A 25235-nucleotide genomic window follows, 5' to 3' on the forward strand; every position below is an offset into this window, starting at 1 on the left:
GACCACACACCTGATCACTCTTCAAGAACTGTTTCAACATTGATTTAAAATGATCCCACTTACAGTCATAATCTTTATTGGCAGCACATTTACAGAGGGAAGAGCGTGTCTGAAGGGGGTTTTTGTGTCTCACTCTCACATAGTCTTTATTGCTACGGTATTTCTCTCCCTGCACATTTCTGTCTCAGAGTTTATCTTTTCTCCCTCTTCTGTTTTTTTTATCTGAGTCTCTCTGCCTCCTCTGTCTCATTTTCTCAATTTCATTGTCTCCCTTCCTCTCTCGCTTGCTCCTCTCCTGTGGCGATCTGTCCCCTCCAACTTCCCTCGGAGAAAATTGGAAATCTGAATGCATTCAATTAGTCCATCATCCAACTCTTGTGTCTCCCCCTTCTCTTGTTTTTCTTTTTTCTTCTCTCTGCTTGACTTCTTCCCTGGAATATCCTTTAGATATCGCCACATACTAGGTTGTCCAAAAGTACAATGTAATAGTTGTATCAATCAGACGCTGCTGCTCTCTTACCATTGAAATGGTTTTGACAGTAATTGATGCCATACCGAGCTACAGCCACACAAAGGCACTTGGGGAACAGCACAGCCTTTGTTTGCCATATGCAATTGCACCATTAGGGAGAACCGCTTCTGTACTTAAACTTCCCTCGTGAATTTTTGAAAACAGAGGAAAATTTGAGGAAAACAACCAGGTATTGTTGAAAGATTCTTATTTTCCTGATGCCTGAGTGGTCTCCAGGTTCCAGCTCACTTGTTTGTTTGCTGGCATCAAGCTGCACCACCGGTGCTTCTCTCATCCACGTTTCTATCCAGACTTAATGGGACGCTGGAGGATAAGGGACAGCAGGCTGAGCGTCCACTAACCGGAAAGGACCTGATCACGCTCCTGTCTGGTTTGTTTATTTTAAAATAGCTTTACCTGCCTTTTCTCCCAGCCTCCTGCTCAGTTTACTTTTCTTTTATCTGTCATACGTGATCCCTCGAGGCACAGGGATGTTTCAGGTATACGGTTCCGTAACACAAAAAATAGATTTGAGTGACGTTTATTGTTATGTATCTCTAACTGATTTTTTATTTTTTCCAATACGTCAGCCAGAAATAAGACACAGTCCTCATCGAAGATCTGACTTCATTTTGAAAGACTGTGGCTCTCTATGAAGTGGTGGCACTGTGAATGACTCATAGACTCTGTATTGTTGTCATTGCTGCAAGTTGTCTCCAGTGTCACAAGTGTCAGCAAAATCGTTCAAATATAAAGAGGAAACTGCCTCTATCCAATATAAACAGAGTGCTTATCTAAACTGATCATCTTTGTCCAGCAAAAACTTCCAGTTCTGCCTTTTGATCCTGATGCAATTGTTGTAGAAGACAGCTGACACTATCAGTCACCTGAAGGAAATATTAAGGCCACACAGTCAGGCTCAAACTGTCAAAAATAGGTGGGGATGAATGGGGAAGAATATATTTACTTTGCAAGCAATGAAATAATATGACAGAATGGCACTTGAAGTTAGCAATGACGTTGAGGCGGCTGAGACCAAGTGGAGCTTTTTTAAAGTCTCCACATAGACATCAACACGTTAAGCAGGGGTAATGACAAGATGCACAGCATGCATATACAATCCAGAGCAACAATGCATCCATTTAAAAAAAAGAAAACTTTCTGGAGACGCAGCAAGGCCATTTCTTTAGAGCCCCTAGGATATATGCTGTTTATCAGACGAATAGTTTGACGTAGTTTTGCTGAGAGTTTGATGAGAAGATAGATACCAATCTCACGTCTATATGGTAAATATGAAGCAAGCTGACTTAGCTTAGCAATAAGACTGGCAACAGCGAAAATGCAAGCTTGGTTCGGTCCAAAGGTAACTAAATCCACCGACCAGCTCTAAAAGCTCCAGTAGAAGTTAGTGGCATCTAGCAGTGTTGCTCCACGAAATGTGCGTAAAATGTTAACGGCCATATCTAGAGCCAGTTTTGGGTTTATTATTCGAAGGTAACACCAATAGATCATCCTAAATGTTACACACCAGACCTTTAAGGCTCATAATTAAAATGTTATATTGTGTTTGTTTAATCCATACAAAAACCAAAGTGTAGAAATGCCATTTCAGTGTTTTATGGGGGATGTCTGTATGGGTGGGGTTATTTTTCTGGCCAGGAGCAATGACTTCCTGGAATCTGGGCAAGAAATAATCAACTGTGCACCCCCCTAGGCCTAGCTGTTCAATCTCCATCTCTCTCCTCTCATTACCTCATCCCTGTACTGTCACTGCTAAATGCAGAAAATTCTGAATATATCTATTGTACATACTGTATATACAAGGTCATCTTTATTGTCCTTCAAGACCATACTCGATGTATAAAATTAAAACATGGATACAAGTGAACAAAACAGCACTCCAGGGACTATGGGTGGAAAATAGCAACTTGCTAAAACCCGGTGCAATGCATCTCTTCTTGTTATATGCAGGGTTAATGTTTTATTGTGCACTGTCCCTGTTCAAATAAAAGAAATAATACTACTCATGTCTTAGGACGGACACAAAAATACAAGAACTACTTAGGGTGCACAGCAGAAGAAAGGCAGCTCTTGACCTGGAAATTTCCTGTCCATTAAGTCCATTGTGTGTTTGTACGTCTGTAAATGTGTGTGAGTCACATATGTGTTCTTGGATTTGAAAAACAATTTATTTTTATGGCAAGAAGAAACTAAATGAGTACAATCATTTCCTTTCTGTAAAATCTGTCTTTTTGGAGATGCAAACTTCCTGCACCATCCTCATGAGTATGGTAATCACTTTTTATGATATTATCTGATGCGGTCGTCTTCTCCCATGGAAAACATTGAATGTGCCATGCTGCAAGCTGGAGAGAAGTACATGACTGTCAGTGTAGCATCCTTACTACTTTATCTAAATCCTTCCAAAGAAGACATTTTGGAGATGCATTGTTGCTGGCACTGTGCATACTAAATGCATCTTGTCCCTCCAAGCAGGCTGAGCTGAGTTGTTTGCAGCTCCAAACCACTTCGCTTCAAAAGTTCTGCAGCAGCTCCAGAGTCTGAGCAACTCATCCTGCAGCAGACTGACAGATAATTGCCAGAGAGACTTGTGTGTCCCCACAGCCATCAGCCTGCACCTTAACAGGCCCGAAACAGACACCACTAACCAACCAGAGCAGGGCACACTGGACACAGACTGGGATTGTTTCATTATGTTCACTATTTTTTCACTCTCTGCGTCTGTTTCATCTCTCTGTCTGCTCATCTCACTCTCAAACTCCAACTCTCCTGAAGTCATCTATCTATCTATCTATCTATCTATCTATTGCAGACAATCGGACATCTCAGCACTTACCAATCGTCTTTGTTCTAAATATAAAGTAGTTGCTTGAATGGCAGCAAGAACAGCAGCTAACAAACATACACCTCTTACTTCAGGACACGCCTTATATAAATAAATGCTCTCCCCCCTTTCTCCTCCACAGTGAAACAAACTGGAGAATATAGCAAATCACTTTGTAACACAGAAAGAGCTTTTTGAAACATTAAAAATGGATGTCTCATGCAACGTAATAGTACAAAAGTGTTTACAAGCACTCAACTTCAACCCTAAAGACTTCGGTTTGGTTCAGCGAAGCAGGTTTTTTTTAAAACTCTTTAATTGTTTCCATCCAATTTTGGCAACAAATACTGAGAGAAAGTCCTCAGTCTCCACTGAACGAAGTGTTTAGAGAATGGCTTGTAAGGCTAACATGGAAGTAACAAAAACTGCAGTTCCTTGAATGACCACTTGAGGCTATCTCCATAAGGCCCCTTATTAAAATACCCAATTTCACAACAGAAGGAAACATGTTTACAGCCAGGTACAAGAAAAGGGTTTTTTTTCTCTATTGCTAAATAGTTAGTTAAATTGTTTATGATAACTGTACAGGAATTGTTTTTTATTTAAAAGATATCAAGGCTTAAACTTGTGCATAATTAAGGACATGGCCACATTGAGTGACAGGTGGGTGCCATCACAGGCGGCTGTTTTCAGTAACCAGGCTTCATTCAACCCGCCTCAGCTCCACACACGTTCCACGTCTTTCCCCATTTTTGGTCAGGACTGCCAAGATGGCGATGGCCAGAGCTGACTACACTGAGCTTCACAACTGCTCTTCAGAGACCTATGGTTGATGATATGTCCATTTTTAATTATACAGTCTATGGAGAAAACACAGGCTTGGAGATAGTTGGTGCAACAATAATGACAGCATTTTATTGCAAAATAACTTCTTGGATGAACTGAACATCACAGATCGATGATAAGAGAGTGTATCCGAGGGAGGATTGGCCCTTTAAATTATTAATTCTTTTTAACGTGTTTAGCCTTGGGTTTCTTTGTCTTGCTAATTTGCTGATGTCCCCATACACTGGAGAGCCATGTTTCTGCCTCACAGGGAAGTACTTTTCTAAATCCGAGCGAGCCTGTGGTGAGAGACTCTCGGGATGTGCTGAGCAGTGTTGCAAACTCTCCTGAGGATCTGCTTCTGCAGCTTCCTGTTGGATCAACATACTGATGCAAACTAAGATGTCTGTCTTTCTCTCTCATATAGATATGCTTTAGTGTTCATTGAAGCAGCAGTGCCAGATATTCCCTTTTTTAGACAATTGTTTGATAGTGACAGTAATGATGAGAGGGAACAGATAGGAGGGATGACAGAAAACAGAACAAATCAAATGCGGATGTTTTTTATGCATTGTTTTTCCAATTCAGACAATTTCAGTGATATGAACGTGTCAGCTAGGAACTGTGGTAATCCTTGAGTTCTTCATTTTATCCACAAATGCACACATGATCCATGATGATGACGATACAATACGATACGATAAGATAAGATAGAAATACATGGCAAAAATAGGGTTTTGCAAATATTTTAGAGACCTCCCAAATTGAACAAATCATGTTTTCAGGGGAGCTGATGTCGTATTGGCTCCATTGTAGTTCGCACACTGATGCTCATTAATGTGGTGTTTCTGCACCTGCACCAGAATTCACGTCAGACGAACAGTTTGATGTCTTGTCTGTTTTGAAAGTGTGACTTGCAGCTTTGCAGTTGAGGAAAACAGTTTGAGGGCTGCAATTTGCAAAGCGAGTGTCCCATTGAGGACCTCAAGGCTTCTCCTGAACCTTCTCCTAAAATGAAAGTCTGGTTTCATTGAGGCCAAAACTTCAATCTTTCAATCCTTGAAAACTTGTAAGGTCAAATATTTGTAAGTTTGTCACCAAGAAGTTTCCCTTAAATGGCCATCAAATTAAAAAAAAGTAAACTGAATTTATAATAAAAACCTGTATGGGTTTAATTTTTTACATACCGCGGAGGCTTTTCTTCAAGTCATATATATTAATACATAATAACTAATGACACTTGTGCTCAATGTCATAACATTTTTTCCCAATTTAACAAGCTGTCAAGGATCATAGGATTGATTGTAGGATACAGAGCACTCACTGCACATTATACACAAATTGTGTCATCTAATTTGGGCAAAGGAATGCTGCGTTTCAATGAATGAATACTTTCCATTATGATGTATTAAGGCTTGAAGTGCTTGCAGCCCCTGAACTGGGATGCAGCATTTCTGCCTTTTCTGCTATTACTGTTCATGCTGACAATCAGTCCTGCTGTGTTCACTGGAAACCAAGTGTGGTACTGTTAGTAATGTAAAATTAATTACTTCATGTGCAACCGGCGGTTTTCCCCTGTGATTTTCCACAAAGTGTAGCCGTATGTGAGGCGAGATTTGACAGCCAGCACAAGTCAGTGTTGAAATCTTAGAAAACTGTCAATCAAGGCAAATGCCCTGAAAGATAAACCAGTTTAAATATTAATATCTTCTTAATAGAACAATCATTTTCAGAATCGCCACCAGAAAAGAGTGAAGTTATAACTATGGAAACCATAAATTCTTGTGGTAAAAGCTTGAAGCCCATTTTCTTCTTTCATCGGTTGGAAACATTTGGAGCTATAGCAGCTGGAATCTTTCAGTGCAACAGTGTTTAACACGAGCCACCCTGTCAATTAGAAATAGCATTTCTATACCATTCATTTGTTTTGTAAAATAGGAAACATTATTACTGCCTCTATTATATTCAGAGTGACGGTTTTTTGAGAGTGGGAAATCCAACATGAGGTTAAGATTTAGGCAACAAAAGCTTTTAAGTGAAAGATTGTGATTTAGATTAAAATTCTATTTAAAGTAAACTTGCGTCTTTGTGTTTTGAGACATGATCTTTCTCTAACATTAAGTGCTGTCAGTGCCTGAACATAAGAATAAAAAAACGCTTTAGGCTTTAGGTTTTAGGTTTTCAGGTATGTTAATTAAAAGTTAATCAAAGTTGTAGGCCAACATGAACAGCCACTAAATAAACCTTGCAGTTTAACAAACAGCAAAATGTTATTGGGGGTTCTTTGGAAGGCACTGGGTATATCTGGGAAGGCGTTGGTATCGGCACCAGATGAAAGAAAGATAAAAAGGGTTTAGCTCCAACACTGTGTCTTAAACTTGCCAAATTAATAGTCTTAAAAATTGCCAAAAAAATGTTTTTTTTATGTGATGTTAAATTATCAGAGGACACTTGGCATCACATATGGGCTACAAAATGATAGTGATGTATACAGAATGATGACAGCTTTCATGTAAGATCAGTGGTTTGAGAAAATAAGAGCCAACCAAGCCACTCATCACTTCCTGTTTACCAGAAATGTTTTGCTAGGAGAGAAATATCACCCACCACTGTTAATAATAGCAAATGTAAAATGTTTTATGAACTTGCTATAGATCACTGTTAACCACTGTTAGACTGTATACATTTAATTGGTGGTAGAGCAGCAAATGTGATATGTGACCTACTTTCTCTTTAAAAATCATTTGTTTAATTATATTTTACAGCATTACTTTCTGTGAGGCTCCGTGTCAAATGCTGGATATCTTTATTTAACGTCTTCTGTTGTTTATCTTTTTCTCTCTTCACACTTCACAAAAAGTGTGAACTTCCCTTTAACATGCGTGTAAAACAAATTTTTAAAACTGTAAAAATAAATCTGCAGTATCCGTGATGAGGTTCTCGCTCCTCTCCCAAAAGAGTCTGTGTCGGGCGAGTATAAAAGACCATGTTGCACAGGATGAAAGACCAATCAATTCAGAGCTTTTGGGGGCCCCTGTCGTAGCTTGGGGCCCCCTTAAATCGTAACCCACTTTCAGGCCACTTATAGAGCCAGCGGTGCCTACGCGAAGTCAAAGTGAAATGATTAATGACGTTATTAAACAGTTTAGAGAGGTTGTGTGTTCTTCTAGCTGGAGCCAATTTAGAGTGATTTGTGAGGTGAAACAATGTAGTGGAATGAAGTGGAGTGTGTTTGAGTGTGTTCGTCAGTGTGTGTGTGTGTGTGGGTGGAAAAGTGGAGCGTCTGAGTGTGTGTGCTTGTAGCATTGTGCTTGGCGAGTGTGTAACTGCATATAGGAAAGTGTGAGTTGAGGGTCTTGAGAGTGTGTGTCATCGGTGAGTGTACATGCGGGGAAAGATGACTGGAGGGAACGTATGACTGTGTGTGGGTGGCTAGGGATGTGTGTGTGTGTGTGTGTGTGTGAGAGAGAGACATGCAAAGGTCAAACTGGGGACAGGTGGAAATAAGCCAATAAGCCAGAATCTCATTTCCTGTGAGCTGAACGGGAGAAAGAGTGAGAGAAGGAGAGAAAAAGATGGAAGAGTTGTAAGAGAGCGAGAGAAAAGGGAGAAAGTTGAATGCCATTGATCGAGTTTGGGATGGAGGAAGCAGAATAGAAAAGGTGAACAAAAAGGCACAGTGAAAGAAATGGAGTGGAAGGAGAGAGAAGGGAAGAGGAGGGGACAATTATAGGAGAGGGCAAACAAGGAGAGGAAAGAGAGGAATAATTAGGAAGGGAGAGAGGAGAGGAAACACAAGGAAATGAGAAAAGATGAGAAGAAAGAGGAAACAAGGAGATGAGAGAAGAGGAGCAGAGGCAGAGTGGAGAGAGGAAACAGGGAAAAGAGATGAAAGGAGGGAGAGGAGAGGGCCAAAAAGGAGAAATTAGTAGGAGAGTAGATTACAAGAAGGGAGAGAAATAGACATGGGATGCGATAAAAAGAGAGAAGAGGGGAGACAAGGTGTGGAGAAAGTAAACTGATGTCTTTCTTCAAAGATGATCTTTGAGGAGAAAGATAACAAGGACACAAAAGAAGAGGAGACGGGAGAAGATGAGAGGACAGGAGGTAACAAAAAGATAAGAAGGGAGAAACATAAATAAGAGAGAAGGTAAGAGGAGAGGAGAGAGAGAACGTGGTGAAGAGATGAAAGGAAAGGAGAGAGAAGTGATGAAAAGAAGAAAGAAGAAAGGAGGAAAGAGTGGGTGATGAAATGGTAGAAATAAGGAGAGGAGAGAAAAGGAGAGCAAAATGTGAGAGTAAGAGGATCGACAGCTGCTCTTGAGATCCTTTTAGGGCTCAGCCAGAAAGACTGCCTGTAACACACACGCACACACACCTACACACACACACACACACCTACAGCACACACACACACCTACACATATAAAAACATCTCCCACATTTGCGTGTGCACAGTGCAGAAATTCACCCTCAGCGCACGCACAAACATGCCTCATTGCTCTTTAGTGGTGTGTGCAGACATAGGTATGCATAAACAGGCAACTCTCACACATACACGCACATATATACACACACCTATACACACATACAGAGAAAGATGCAGCAATGCATAAACACAGATTTGTCATTCAGCTTTGCACAATCAAAAAGAGACACCACATCTTTATCAAACACAGAAGAAGACAGAGGAGCGCGCACACACACACACACACACACACACACACACATACACTTTGAAATAAAGAACAAGCTAAAAAAAACATGCAGGTGAACACAGATCCAGCGTCTGTGTGCAGGATGATTTGAATGAGAAGAAAATGCCAGTAAGTTGGGCTCTGTGATTCATTAAAACCAGTCGGATACAACCATCTCACACCAACCAAAAACCCCACCTCCCCCACCAACACCTCCCACCGCTGACTCCACTCACACTCATGAGCATTTAAAAAATAACATTGCCTGTGCTCCCGGAGAGGAATAATGAAAACTTATGATTTCCATTCTGGGTGTAATGTGCAGGGAGTGGCTGCACACATCGTTTGTCTGTGTTCATCCTCTGCTGCCTGCTTACTGTCCTCTGTGGTGAATGTGCCAGGACGACACTGCCCCCTGCTGGGCCACAGGGAAACAACAACTGAAGGAATAACAAGAAAGACACTGCTGCACCCGTTTGTTTTGCATCTCTTGTAGGTTTGAGGTGTATTCTTCTGGAAGTTGATTCTGAACAACCAAAAGGATTTCACTCTTTTCAGCCCTGCTTTATGAGTGTAGCCTCTGATTCAGACATGCAAACTGCTGATGCTCAGCCTCATTCATGTGATCCATCCTTTTTTAAGGGGGCACTCCACTGATTTTACACATACAGTTCAGTTTATTCATCACAAGTAGTTATACTCAGCTGGTGAAACCACAAAAAATGTCTTCTGTGTGTCGGGAGGTGATGCAGCTGGGTTGCATTAAGGAAATTGCAGGATCCAGCATTTTTGGAGCTTGACCGATACAAGAGACTAAAAGCCTGGATGTTTTGGCCACTGCTGCATCCATTTAAAACATTCTTTTTAAAATATGTCTCCAGTGAGTCCACCAGCTTTATAGCTGTTTAGAAAACTAAATCACTGGAATCCTTGTGAAGCCTAAAAAGCTTTACTGTAACTCTCATTTACTTCATCACTGCACATTCTCCTTTGTGATCAGTGCAGACTTTGTAACGGTAATCAATAACAGATAATGATGTTTCTCAGTATTCAACACATCAGTAGCTCCAGAACAATAGTGGGTTGTATATTCTGTCTGTTTCATGAAGATGAATCAGTTACAGATCCAGTTTGAAACATTTAGGAGGATATTTTGGCAGAAATTGAATATGATGTTTTCATTAGTGAGCAGTCAGTAAATTTATTAATGAGCCGTTTATATCAACAGATGCCGCAGGTCGCCTTCCATGGAGGCTGCCATGTTATACCACCATGTTTCTACAGTGGCCCACAATGGACAAATGAAACACTGGCTCTAGATAAGGCTGTTGTTTGTGCCGTTTTTGTGCATTTTACAGCCACTGTAGTTTCTCCTACACGCTTGGAAGGCATGAAGGAGTGTGAAGTGAGGGGGTTGTCCTTTAAAGATTACCAATCCTCTGTAATAGTCCACTGCGTGCATTACCCAGCACTCATAACTCATTCTATGGTGTCCTCTCTTATAACTAACTAACACAATATTCTCTGACAATTATTTTTTTCTGTAAAATGTTGTAAAAATCACACATTTTATTTCTCGATTTTGTTACATTTTGATGGATTGCTAATGATTTCTGGAGAAAAGATCCCGTCTGCCTACATTAAGTTAAGAGTTACTGTAAACGGTGCGTTCAGGAACACGTACATTGTTACAGTATATTAGATTCAAATAGATTCAGAGCCACGGTCTGGTGACTTGACGGGAGCTCTTTTCCATCAGTGTAACAGCAGAATCTCAGCAACATTACATGCAACCCAGAACCAGGAGGGCAGGCTTATTGCTGCAGGACTCTGATGACAGATAGAGAAAAAATGATCCAGCGAGTGTGTGTGTGTGTGTGTGTGTGTGTGTGTGTGTGTGTGTGTGCCCTGCTGGATGAGGAATATGGGCTTTACAGTTTTCAGCCCTCTGCTTTCATCTCGTTGTGACCTCTCCCTTTACCAGTGTTGAGACGAGATGGAAACGCCCTCACATTACTGGTGTGTGTCCTGTATCTGTATCCCGTGCACACACACACACACACACACACCCCCACACACACACACACACACACACACACACACACACACACACACACACACCACTCTCCACTCTCTCCACCTCAGTTTCAAATGAACAGAATCAGCTTTTCGCCCTCTCTCTGTCTCAGTCCATGCATCATCAGGTGAAAGAAGGTGCCGGCTGTTATTACAGGATGGACTGCTGAGTGGCTTCTTGCGCCCCCCAAAAAAATAAAAAATAAATAGAGTAGAGAGGAATGTTGCTATGGAAACAGTTCGGACAAATGTAATTGTCTCCCTCCACCTTTGCAGGTCAAGGCAGCGGGCATTTCAGCTCCATAATCTCTCTGTCTCCTCGATATCTACCCACTGGCTTATGATCGTATAATAGGTTTCCTGGAGTCGTGAGTGACAAATATGCTGCATTATATATGGGGTGATTTCAAAACATTTGTGTGTGCTATGTGTGTATATGCTCATATCTTATTTTGCTCCAAAATGAGACTGCTTCTTAAAACTCTGGAGAAAAATGACAGCCAGATATAAAAACACATTTTTGGTTATTTTAAGCCTCTTTCCTCTTGAAACAAAATCACTTTTTTCATCCGCCCAACAGCCGCACAATCCAAAATACATCTTCTACATTTTGTTACCACAAACAACTGCGTTTTTGTACTTCCTCCACTTTTTTTTTCAGGATAACTGGGACGACATTTTGTAAGTAATTACCTTTGAGATTTATGATGTATTATATTTACATGAAGAATTGAGGTTCAGCGAATGTAACAGCTCTTTATAATCTGTGAAATCTGTGAACCTTTTGGTGAAACTGACATAAACAATGGGCTCGAAACAGCTTCATAACCAGCAAATAACATATGAAAAGTGCAACAAAAACATTGATTTTAGTTACTTTTACTACGTCACTAACCTGTCTGACTTCATAAGGGTCAAAAGTCAACACCTTAAACATGAATAGTTTACAGAAACATCAAAATGATTAATGACACAGGTAAGTGATCAGTGAAATCTTTTCAGCCTCTTCATGATTAAGGAGAATGGGACACATCAATCCTTGATGTGCATATGCTGCCTCGCCTTAACAACAAGCGAGGAGGAGTTACAACCAAGCACGACTGCTCATTTTTCTCATCGATATCACAGCTAATCACAGGTTGACTAATTGCAGGGTACACCAGTCAGTTTGTGTGCAAGCCTCACTTAAACAGAAATAAGATCGTTACACACTGTCAATCACACATGTTGTTTTTCATTACTTGTCACACATTATAATGCTTCTTTGACTGCCACTGCTTGCAGTGCAGCTTTACAACAACCCTGTGATTAACAGCAACGCACCTGAAATGCTTGCTTGAGTGTTAATTCAGCTTTACGGTATATGTTGTGAGGCTACACTTTGTGGTGCCGTATTGGACTGCATTACAGTATAATGAAAGGTGTGTTACAATATTTTGTCCACCTCATTTACAAGAATAAATGAAAAGAAACGCCTTAAAATATAGTGCACTGTATATGTGTAAAGTTATGCGTAATTCACAAGAAAATAAGCAGATTAAAGGATAGTCTGACAAAATAAACATAATCTTGTGTAATATTCATTATCTGCTCTCCTATTCTGTTAATCATCTTTTTACCCTTCAGATTTGCCTACTGTACATTGTTCAGTATCCAATCCAACGATGCTGCCATCTATTTTTAACTAACTAATCCTCATAACTGTGCCATGAATATGGTAATAAAAATATCCATTCTCTAAACCTCTTATCCTGTGCAGTGTCGGTAAATAATATATATTTCAAGGAAAAAAATACAACAGTGAGAAAGTATTTTACATAATGTGAAAACATCATCACGGAGGAACTTAGTTTGCATAACAATTCAACTTCAGCAAGTTTTATTTCAGAGGAAGTCCACAATTTCTTATATGTTACATTTAGATTTTCTTTTCAGTGTTTTTAAATTAGCCTGAATACAGTCGCGAAGTGAATTTAAATGACAATATGTGATGATGATGTTACCCTACATTCAAATATCCATAAGTATCTGTGTCAGCAGGTCAATTTACCTAAGTAAAAGAAGTCTGCTCATGTCTTCTCTTTAAACCATCCAACTAGAAAGGCTGTAAGCAGCAACTCTGTGAATAAATGTAACTTCCCGCATGGAGAAGCCAGATAAGACAAATCCATTATAAAGTAAAAAAAAAAAGTGAGATGTGAGATAATGGGCTTCAATTATGAGGATGTTGTCTTTGCTTGTTGACTCACACTCTGCTGTGATCCTTTCAAAGAAAACAACAAAGAAAATAATAACCGGATATATCACATCTCGGCCAAGCTTTTGTTTTAACGCTATATGAAAAAGACTGGAGGAAAACAAAATGTACATTTCTAATATCAATGTTTCATCAGTCACGACTGGCACTGGAAGCGTAAGAAGACACTATAATGAATGAAATGTGTTTTTAGATCACGGCCTCTTTGGATATCTTCTTCGGAACAGAGAAAAGTACAGCTGTGAAGATAAAACAAGACAGACAACGCAAAAGATACGAATTCTGAATATTCTTTATTTCTTCCCTGATAACTTTGATGCTGATGACATCTCAGAGAATAATGACAACTGGTTTAATTCTGTACAACCTCAAAAAACCAACAAAGTCAAAGTGTGCTGTGTTTCTGCATTTCAGTGTGAAAATTAAAGTGAAGGCAGTGTGAAAGAAGAGTCCTGTGAACTGAGAGAATGAATGACGCCCTGATTTCCTAAAACAATCCCTCTGATTAACTACATTTCTGAATTTTTATCACTAAGGGCGCTTTCACCTTTGAGTCCTTTTAACAGTAAACAGATGAATTAACTCACAGTAAAAATGTCAGTGCTCGGGTGTGCGGTAGCTTTAGCAGATGGCACAAACAAAATACTGAAACAATGAGGCGGCCACAACAGTGCGCTGATCAAAAATATTGGCCACAAATTGGATTTTAATCCATTAAAGCCTTGAGAGATGTTACAAGAAAACTGTTTGTCTTTGAGGCAATGCAAGCGGGAAATAATGCAAATCTGCAAAGAGCTGTTAATGATGTGGTTATCAATATGAAAGGCTGATTTATCAAATAGAGAGTAGCCGCTTGTGGGCAGCTGATGGCTGTGATAATGCTCGTTTCCTGACCACAACTACAGAACAGATACAGCAGGGAAGTTGTCTTTTCATCAAACGTGAATGTTTGAGGTTCACTGATGTTCAAGTCATGTGTGGTTATGTACTCCAGTAACCTCCTCAGAGCGACACGATAAGAAAGTAAACACTGGAGTTTTACAGATTTTGCAAACAATTATCAAATAATCTGTACATTTTGTGATGAATCTATTCATATCTAAGTCTACTAAATGTCAGAAAATAATTGTGATTTGTCCAGAAATGACATCTTCAAACCACTTGTTTTGTTCCACAAACAGTCCAAACCCCAAATATATTAAATTTACAATGATATGAAACAGAAAAGCAGCAAATTATCCATTTTGAGAAGCTGTAACCTGCATGTTTTTGCCCTTTTTGCCTGATAAATGAACCTTAATAACAATTCATTAGTCAATTGGCTAATCTATTAAATCGACTAACTGTTGCAGCTCTACAGGTTCCCTCGGGTTGGTCTAAAGAGAAAAACTGTCCATCTGTATTGCCTCAAAGTGTTGACAGCATCATAACTGAGGTAGAAACAACAGTGCAACACTTTGGATGAACTCAGTGTGAGTGTAAATGAAGTTCTACATTCTTTGTTGCTGCATTTTGAATCACAACCATAAGAGTCATTTCCACTGAAAACTGTGTTTGCTCCATTTCGGGTATCACGCACATTTTTTTGTCTTATAGTTTGTGTCACACTGCCAATTTTATGCTTTCTCACCAATTAAAAAGCATCAGTTTCTCAGCAGTTGCATGTTTCAGCACATCTTTTTACAACTGTTTTGGCACGCCACATGAAAGTTAAAAACAGGTGCACAGTGAGGTTCGCCAGCGCAGCAGCATGACATTGTGAACGATTGAGTGATGTGGGTGAAGATGGCACATTTCTTTGAGAGAAGCTTGAAAGACATAAACAGGCATTTAAATATCTTTACAGCTCAAAATCTAAGCGACAAGAATATGCAACACTTACACCTCACTGGCGGATGAGACAGCAAACAAGAGACACACAAAACCAAAATACAACTGACTCAAGATCAACAGATTTTTTTTTTCCTTTTACATTTGAGTAACCACTGCTCAGAAGGACCAAATAGGTCTGCATTATAGTATTAGGCTATTATGTTAAAGTACTATATAATTGATATTGTATTACTGCAGTGAGGTGGTGTACTGTAACCTCACATTATTCAAAATATGGAGATATGTTGTATCAGTGAAAATACTCGAAGTGAAACTGGAGACTTTTGAGCCTTCAACATTCAACTCAGATTTATGGATCTCACTGAATAACACTTTTTTGGATTTAATTTTTGGATTTCCGAATGAATCCACTGAATTAAAAATAAATGGACCCAAAACCAGCTATCAGATGTTTTCTTCTCAACGGTGCTGGCTTTCTGACATTGAAAGCTACTCAAGCAGTGATCTAGTTAGCACAGCTATCCATCCTGCTGAGAGAAGGCAGTAAAGTAGCACGAGAGTCACTTGGTAATCAGTATCCAAACTTCAGTGAAGCCAAAGATGAATAAAATCTGATTGATTGTGCTTGAAGCAATCATTAGTCTTAAGTCAGCCATTAACAAGTTAAAAAAATACATATTTTTTAGGGTTTTTTTTACTCATTTTATTGCTCCAGAATTAAGTTCTCTATATTTTCTCCCACTTTCCTCTCACTTAAAAAAAAAAAAAAAAAAAAAAAACTACAGATCTGCCACACTGGTGTGATAAAAGTAAAAATTAGGAGAGCCTACTTTGCACAACACCAGCCCTGACAGTTTATTTTTAACACTACCATTATCTGAATAGCTCTGAATCAGAACTATTAGAGATTATACAACTGGTGCAGAAGTTTAACTGCTCAAAAAGGCTGTTTTAGAATCACAAAGCAACCGGTTTTGTCCATATGAGGCAAGCAAAGTAAAGATTTAGAATTAAATAATGGAAAAAAGGTGCTTAAGAGAAGAATTTGGAGTTCTACGCTTTGATTTTATTCTACTCAAGCAGCACCTGAGCAAACATGTGTACATCTACTGTTCTGTAGTGGAGAACAGTTGCGTCAGGTCCAGCCCATTTCACCCAGAACATAAGTGTCCACTTTGGCCCAAGAGTTCAGATGAAAGGTGAATCTTCAATCTTCACCTTCATCTGAAGAGAAGACCTTAAAATCGTCCATCATCACCAACCGGTAAGTCAGAGGCGACAAGCTCATTTTCTCAATCCGTTTATCCTGTTACATCAGCAGATGATATTTCATGACACTTTCAAAGGTAATGACTCCCAAACCAGCAGCAGACACACTGCCAGCCTGCACTCAGACGTCTCATAACAGTCCCAACTGTACACACCCCCCCCGCAAAACCCAGCAGCTGCTTCTGCTGAAGTGCCGTGGAACATTTGATTATCATCCCGAGAGCACCTCTCATCAGCAGCAACAATGGAAGTCTGCTGACACATTTTTCTGCCGTTTAATTGTCTTGAAACATCACACGCCCACTCCTAGACAGCTGCTGCCACCCAGGAAAGCTGCACTGAAACATTTCATCCAGTTTTATTATCGCTGAGGTGGGAAAACACCAGCCCAGTGCTGATTTATTTTTGGGAGGGCTGGTAGAGCTTTTTTGGCCAGTTAATGTTCACTTGAAGGTCCTGTTCTGCCCTGAAAAATTGGCCTGATCGCTAAACTACAGAAGGTGGCTGCACTGAGACATCTGAGAGAGTGTTATCGCCCTGTATAGACTTGATTTGAAACATTTCATTAATCTTCCTGAATGCTGCCTCCTGGTCAGCCACGGTGGGAGTGTACTCAGAAACATTTCATCATGTTTTCCCGTCCTGTTCGCACCTCTCCGGGCAGTCAGTGCCATAATGAAATCTGACCCAAGACATTTCATTACGGTTTTGGTTCTCCAAAGCCTGAGCCCTGAAACTGAGCGGGCAAGAGTTCTGCAAAGCAGCTGTGTGACTGCTGGATCACAAATCCTCAAACCTGGGAAGATCAAGATGTCAAAATCGAAGGAAACTCTTTCCTCGCCCTTGCCAGCTGCTGTTGAGGTAAGAGAAAAGCAGTGCATGCTTGAGTAGAGCAGCTCAGTGGCCATTAGGAGAAGAAAAAGCCTGTCTTCAATGAAAGGTCTGTTGATTTTAAATGTGGCAGAAGGAAATAAACATTTAAAGGAGGGAAAATGGGGCAACTTGAAAGTCTAAACTGGAGCATTTCATTTCATTCAGCGTCACAAACTTGGTTTCTCTCATATCAGCGACACCCGCAGTGGAAGTCAGCGTTGGGGTCCTTCAGGAGCTTCTTGCGGTCCACGTGCAGACAGTCTATGTGGTACCAGGCGTCGCACATGTCGCACTGGATCCACTGCACCGTGTCCTGCTGGGGCAGTCGACACCGCGGTGCCGCGCACGGCTCCACCGCCCCGACAGCCGCCTCCTCCTCTTCCTCCTCTTCATCGTCCTCATCATCAGAAGAGGAAGAAGAGGAGCCGGAGGAGGAGGAGGCCGAGGAGGTGGAAGAGGAAGACGAGGAGGATGGAGAGGGCAGGGAAGGCCGCGGAGGGAGTGGGTGTTTTCTGGGGCGGCCTCTGCGCTTACTGCAAGGAGAAAGAAAAACAAAGAGAGAGAAAGAAAGATGAGAATTAAGACTGGGTGGTGATATAAAGTGTGTCTGTTACATTCCTTGTTATATTAATCATTAGTTTACAATTAACCTGATTATTTATAGATACTCACCCACTGACAGTGTAGGCAGTGTGAATTAATTTAGCAGATATTAATTAACTCTCTTCTGTGCTTATTTATTATTTGACACTTCTGGATTTACTTTGCATTGAAAAAAAATGCATGAAAACTTGTGAAATATTAAACCCTCATTTACTGTAAGATTTGAAGATCTCTGACTTTGGTGACTCCCAGTGGTGAAATATATGCCTTCAGAATAATTTCAGAGCTACAATAATCACCCAAATACTCTACAAATAAAAAGGAGCTTGGAGGCACAAACCTCCCCAAACATCTTACTTTGCTGGATGGTGAAATCTGTTGAACTGCACCCTGCCTCGGTCCTCTGTGCGGATCCTCACTGAAGGTGAGGCCAGGTTATAGTTCTCCCCTCCGACCACCAGAGGGGAGAAAACCGGCGAGATGTGAGCCCTCCGCCTGCCTCTCTGCGCAATCGGAGAAATGTGTGCAGGTTTCTGTTGGCGGAAAGTCGCGATGTTGCCGTGCATCACCGTCTGAACCCGGTGCATGGTCTGCACTTCTTGCTTTTTAACAGCAGGGTTGGCGAACGCTGCCTGGATGAGGTGGTGGTTGAGTCTGCTGTTCGTCATGGCACCGTGGAAGCTGCCGATGGTCCTGATGCCGACGGGGAAGGGTTTGGCCTCCAGAGGTCGCCGGACGTCGTTGTGGCTCTTGGGTTGCAGCGGCAGAGGAGGAGGGGAGCTAAAACCCTCCGACTCCGACTTGTAGAGTCGTCGTCTCTTCTTCCCCCTCGCTCTCTGTCCATCCTCCACAACTCCTGCTGGAACTGAACATCAATTATAGATTACTGTAATGCAAGCAGTAATCTAGACTAGCCTGAATTTGAAGTTTTGTTTATCTTGAATTTATTCTCATTTTTACCCTTTCGCTGTTTTAACTTTTGATTCAAAGATGTAACAAATAAATAAAAAAATGTTTTTGCATTAATTTAAGTCAGTCTAAATAAAACCTAATACCCTTGTTTACATGTACATGCATTAACAAAAAAAAACTTTACACTTCCTTCTATAAAACCAATCTATAGCCTCCAATGTTTGCCGAAAGTCGTATTTGTTAAGCATTTTTCTGAGCCTCACCTCCTCGACTTCTGGGCTCGTCTGAGCTGTCGTCCTCGAGGAGCACTGTGTGAGCCGACTTCCTCCTGCTCCTGGAGGTCGACTGCAGGGACTTCGTCGAAGGCACTGACGCTGCAGAAGAGAACGGTGGAGGTGTGGAGGGAGGGAGCAGAGAGGAGAAGCCCACGGCCAGAGGAGGCGAGGAATAGGAGCCGGGGTCCGAGGCGGTTCCCTCGTGGCTGAGGCTCCTCTTGAAGGTCCAGGCGCTGCCCTTCATCTTGCTCAGGCTGCCGATGGAGTTGAGGATGACGGTGGCCCGGTTGATGGACAGCTTGGACAGGTCCAGGTTGGCGGCCACCTTGCGGTCCAGATTGGTCCTGATCCGGTTCTGCAAGTCGGAGGAGAAGGTGCCCGCCTAGGAGACAAGATGTGAATATACAAATTACAACTTTATGCTGTGAAGACCAAATGTAAACATCCAACAGGAGCAGATATTTATTTTCAAAAACTTGATGAAAAACTTTAAGATGACAACATTTGCCTTTTTTTATCTTTTACTTCTCTTTGTGTTCAATTCATGAATGAGCAGGGTTTTAAAGCAAAAAAAAGCAAGCACCTGATTCTATCTTTTAAATTGCTCTGAACGCAGACTTTTTGTCAGTGGCATATTGAATGTTCACATCCTGTCTAAGTGCCTCATAGTCACAATGCCTGCACACACCAAAGTATAAGGACGGCATTATTCTGTATTTTCTTTATTGCTGATAAATCCCACAAAATGACCAAAACCAACAATGCGTTGGTGCGTCTCTCAATTCTGATTTCCCTACCCCGACAGTGGCACTTGATTTTAGCAAACCTTACTCAAACACTAGTAACAGTGCATTTGCTGGGGAATATTTTACACAACACTTCATACAGCCACCATATTAATCTATGATCTTAGCTGGACCATGGGTGGTCATATTTGAAACCCTTGTGACGTAGACAACCAGAGTGACAGAAAGCAGTCAGAAAAGGTCCAGACTTGTTGTTTTACCCCAAACGAATGAAGCATTGTTACAGAATCAGGCAGTAAAGAGCCGACGAACAACAAAGATTACCTTTGGAATTGTGATGGCATCGAAGTCTAGCGGGCGAACTTTGACCTTCTGGAAGAGGAAGTAGAACTCTGGGCTCCCTGGAGCAGACTGACCACCGAAGATCAGCGTGTCGCCATCTGAGAGCTCCCACTGGACGCCAGGCTGGAGGCGGACCTCATTGACCCACGTGCCTAGGAACACAAGAGCAAGAGGAGGTGAAGATGGCACTTAGTTAACTGAATTGCACTCATCCCATAAAATAAGATGTTTAGAGACTCTCATTCGGCCACGCTGACATGCAAGTGGTGGGAAACTCTCTTAAGTCAAGTGATCGCTCCAAATGAACATACAAACGAGCAACAGCTGCACAGTCAAAGGCGATGTCACCTTATCACACAACTTTTTAATATATGAACATCTGACAAACAAGAAAGTCATTTGCAGACTATCAATGTGTTTACAGCTTCCAGAATTGAGGCAAAATGTAAAACAGTCTGTGAAATGGACCTAGAATTGAGGAGCTGGAAGGCTACAAGGCAATCAAATGGCCATGACAGCACAGCACAAAATGAGAAATGCACAGTGAATACTAAAATGTAATTTTAATAGCAGGAATGAAAAATGTGTGAAACAGACTGTGAAATTACTTGAAAAATTAGACAGTAAGAGTGCAGTTTAGATTCGGAGCCTGTCAGACACAGTCCACTGGCATTAAGAGAAGACTTTCACTCTCAATCTCCTCCTTCCTCACCTTGTACCGCTTCCGGTGCACTCCAGGTTTCACTTAAGGCTATTAGCAAACCGAGGTAGTAAGATGTAATATGTCTGACCTCCCTGCAACTACAGTGGAAGCCCGTTTTTCTTTACGCCTACTTACAGAAATCATATCCACCCTTACTGCTCCTTAACCTTGTGTTTGCTTTGACACGTTGCTCATTATTTCTTCTGTCACTCTCAGCGTTCACCCAGTATATCAGAGCTATTCTATGACCACTAGAGACTGAATGATTTTCTTAATACCTACACATTTCAAACTTACTATACATTATATGGGTAATTATGTATGATCCAGAGCTGCATGCATATAGTGGCATGTTTTGATTTATATGTCTGATGGCCTATACCTGTAGATAGAAACAGTACATAAACTCTGTTTATAGTCTTTTCTGCAGATTTTACTGTCCATCTTTTTATTTCTTTCGAGCAGAGCTGCAGCAGTGTTTTTATTCCACAGCTGCTGATTACTTTCTTGATTAATCAACTGAATATTTGATTTACAAAAAGTCAGAAAACAGTGAAAAATGTCTAACGCAATTTTGTAAAGCTCAACATGGCATTTTCAAACAGCCCAAAATCTGAAAATAAATTTTATTTACAATCACACAGAACAAATAAAGCAGCAAATAGACACAATTAAGTCACTGGAACAAGGACGTGTTTGACATCTTTTCTTAAAAAACGACAGTTATCAGAATAGTTGATTCGTTTTCTGTCCCATCAACTAAGCAATTAACCAACTAATTGTTTCAGCTCTATGTTTAATCATTAAGCTTCTTATGGTTAGGACACTACGTGGTGTCACCTGCAAAGACTGATATTTATCATATTCATGTTTTCATATTCATTTTATAAATCTTTTATGACATGTAATGATTTAGATTTCACAGACATCCTGGTGATAAATTAAAATGGAAAAGAGGTTTTGTGGACAAATGCAGGTGTGTTACATCTGAGAGCTCAGTGAATGGTTACAGTGGTGTGAATCATTATGCTAGGTCCGTCACAGGACGCGTCCGACGTGAGGGAATATGTTTTGGAAGAATTGTGTTAATACCTCCACAGACTTTGTTGCTTTTTCCTTTAATCAGTCACTCATCTGTAGGTTGAAGTACATTCTCATTCTATATAAATCAATCTGGAGCTGGTTTCATGCTTCACGCTCAAATTGACAAAAAGTAAAATCAGGGTCAAAGATCAGGGAAAGTTAAGATGGTTTTTAATTACTTCCTTATCATCACTATCAAACTCCAAATTAGGTGACTGTTTTGTAACAAATCTAACTGGGGGGGATTACATGGTTCTCAATAGGTTGGAAAAGTTCGGCAACTCTGAATTAGATACAAATCCTGGTGGGAGAGATAATTAAAAGTTTTTAAAGTTGAGGTTTCACAGATGCATTTAGTTCCCGGTAGGAGTGTTGGCGTGCCTCTGAGGCTTCACCTTGTCTGCATGTTCACAGCTGTGTTTGGGCAGTTAATAGCTGTGCATGTGTTCGTTTGTGGGACTCAGCTGCTGTCAGGCTGCAGGTGTTCATTTTGGTATTTCTGTCGGTAGTTCAGCAGAAGACTGTTGTGTGTGTGTGTGTGTGTGTGTGTTTCACCTGTCTGCAACATTTAGTATCTGTACTCCTGTCAGTCTGAATGTGTCTGGCTTTAAATCAATTTACATGTGTTAATCTAAAACACACATATTTGTACTTCTTTCCACAAACAGACGGTAAGAGTGAGTAATGTCTTTGTGAGAATGTGCTTTCCTGTACTGAACTTTATTTCCTGTAAACGGGTGTGTACCTTTGCTTCTTCTTCTCTTCCACAATGACTGTAGAGTGGTGTCAGTCTCACTTTGACTGCAGGTGTAGACCACATATAAACTACACCATGGCTTTTGAGGGAGCTTATTTTTGAGGTGGGACTATTATAAAGAAACATTAATGGCTGCAATCATGCCCTATTCGCTTTATGTAAACACCTCTGATACATAATAACCAGTTAATGACATACATACACCAATAACAGCCTAATTGTTTTCAGGCGAGCTCTTATTGGGGTGTACGTGTGTGACTCTCTCACCATGACTGCTCCTGTCCTTGATGTGCACCCTCCAGCCCTCCTCCTGTGACGCTGTGTCGCCTCCGCCCGCCTCCTTCTCGGCGTGCAGCTCTGCGTGGATCCGGGACACTGACGTGGAGTCCAGCGTGACGTCACAGAGCTCCGCAGCCCGGCCCAGGCGGAACACAGAGTGGCTCAGCGCCGGCCTGAACGTGTACAGGTCCCTCGCCGAGTCGCCAGGAGACGAACCGATGCGAAGCAGCTGGAAGCACGGCTGCACCCCGGACAGCATGGCTGAAGGGTTTGATTGTCTGCCACCGCTAAGCCCTCACCTGCCCCACCCAGAGGCCACACCTTATCTGGGCCTGAGTTACAGGAAGCTGCGATCCATTGTGAGATACAACTCTTTGCTACGTTAAATTGAAGGCATTTGGCTTTGACCAAAGAGTGCCGACTGCTAACATAAAGCTATATCGCCAGGAAGACTATTCTGAACACGGGCCGGAAAAAACTGAGTGTGAAGGTTACAGGCAGGTACAGCAGCTTTAAGCAACAGATGTTTGCATTAGTATGGAAAGCTGATGACTTGTTGTGTCCTGCTGTGAATATATGAATACATAATGAGGACAGAGTACTGTATAAGCTGGTGAAGTGTGGAAATGAGCTTCTGCACACTGCTATGAGCTCAAACTCAAACAGACTAAATCCCCCATGGAGTGAGAGGCTATAAGATGGTGGATTTGAGAATAAAGAGCCTCAGTAATGTGGACAGCCTGTGTGTGTGTGTGTGTGTGTGTGTGTGTGTGTTGCTCTGCCACTAATTCGAAAGGTGCAATAAACATTAAAACCGTGAAAAGTAAACCTGCCAAAAACCTTGACAGCCGTGACTTTTAGAGGTCTGACGTTTTAATATTTCTGAGTCTGAACAGCTGTCATCTGAGCCTGTGTGTGTGTGTGTGTGTGTGTGTGTGTGTGTGTGTGTGTGTGTGTGTGTGTGAGAGAGAGATTAAAATCCCAGGCTCCTGACATCAATTGACATCAGCCGTCTCACAGGTGGGAAGCCTGACAGGGTGTAACGGCTGAGGACTGTCTGATCTGAAAGAAAACAAAAGAGGAAAAAGCTTTGAAACAAAAATGGCTTTTTGCCTAATTGCTCTACTTAGTGTCTGAAAGAAAGAAAGAAAAAAAAAAAACAGCTCAGACTTTATAAATATAATTCACTTGACACTTCAGACGACATAAAAAGCACCAAAGTCACAGGCTCGCGTTAAATTAAACTAATGTCAGAGTGAAACAGAAAACGTACAGGAGATACATTTTACAACAGACCATAAAAAGTGTCAACCTCACGGTGGGGACCTGCTGCAGGCTGCACCGCATGCCGGGCATCAGCTGCACGTTAGGCTGACACAATCATGGGATCAGCACACAAAGCAAAGACACAAAAAGCCAACAGAAACCAGCCCGCTCGTCGAGAATAAAAACTTTTCTTTGTGCAACAGGAACTTCATCCACCCTCGTGTAATCTACCTTTTCCTCTCAAGCATGCGTTTGGTTAACCGGAGAGCAGCAGTCGTTAACGTCGTAGTGCTGCTTGTCTCTTTAGCTTGTCAGAAACAGGATTAAGCTAGCTGTCGTTAGTTCCTTGTCGGACATAATGAAAGTCAAACACTTACAACAACAACAGCAACAGCGGAGCTGCAGAGTTCATGTGAAATACTCCTCAAACAACCGTCGACTGCTCAACCAGCGCCTTTAGATCCGCAACCGAACCGACATTTTATTGTTCCTGCGGGGTTATTTTGTCTCCGTTGTCCGACGGGCTCCGGTGCGGATCTTTCGCCTTCTGTCCTCCCAGGAGGAAGTCCTTTGAAATTTGGCGCGCCACTCCCGGGGCTTCCTTGCGCTGAGGCGGACGTCACTTCCTGCTCCGCCCCGATTGGCTGAGGGCCAGGGCGCCTTCAGCGGGAGCAGGACGGGGCCTGTCTGAGGAGGACTGGGGCCCTTTGTGGCAGAGCTGCACACAGCTGGTACAGAGGGTTTCACTGGGATTAGATTGTCTAAAGCAAACTTTTTTAAAGTCAGAGACCCCCACAGATGCACATTGGACCCGCGGTTGACAAACTTTTTCCTTAAGGGACCCCTATTGTATCACTAACTACCCCTAACTACTGGTAATTACATGTTTTATAGATAGCTCATATTATAATCATTGCATAACAATATGATGAGGATGAATTTTGAGTTGATTTGCTGTGGATATTGCATCAGAGATGAGTTTTATTTTTAACACACAAACATACTTAATAGCGTTCTTTCTTTACAAATTCAGTGTTTTCTTCTCCTTGACAAACTTGCAAACCTTTTTTATGCAGGACAATG

The 25235-nt window shown here is 41.4% G+C and overlaps 1 protein-coding gene across 1 annotated transcript; it reads right to left on the reverse strand.

The window, feature by feature from the left end:
- Positions 1-13485: 13485 nt before the first annotated feature.
- Positions 13486-24718, reverse strand: tcf19l (transcription factor 19 (SC1), like). Its single transcript, XM_051391169.1, has 6 exons — positions 24530-24718; positions 22875-23948; positions 20047-20216; positions 18965-19358; positions 18147-18654; positions 13486-17719 (listed from the first exon to the last, which is right to left on the reverse strand). Exons 2-6 carry the CDS (start codon positions 23143-23145, stop codon positions 17377-17379), a joined length of 1686 nt encoding a protein of 561 aa, XP_051247129.1. The 5' UTR covers positions 23146-23948; positions 24530-24718; the 3' UTR covers positions 13486-17376.
- Between the last annotated feature and the right edge of the window lie 517 nt (positions 24719-25235).

This window comes from Dicentrarchus labrax, unplaced genomic scaffold, assembly GCF_905237075.1.
Source record: "Dicentrarchus labrax unplaced genomic scaffold, dlabrax2021, whole genome shotgun sequence".
NCBI classification, from domain to species: Eukaryota; Metazoa; Chordata; class Actinopteri; family Moronidae; genus Dicentrarchus; species Dicentrarchus labrax.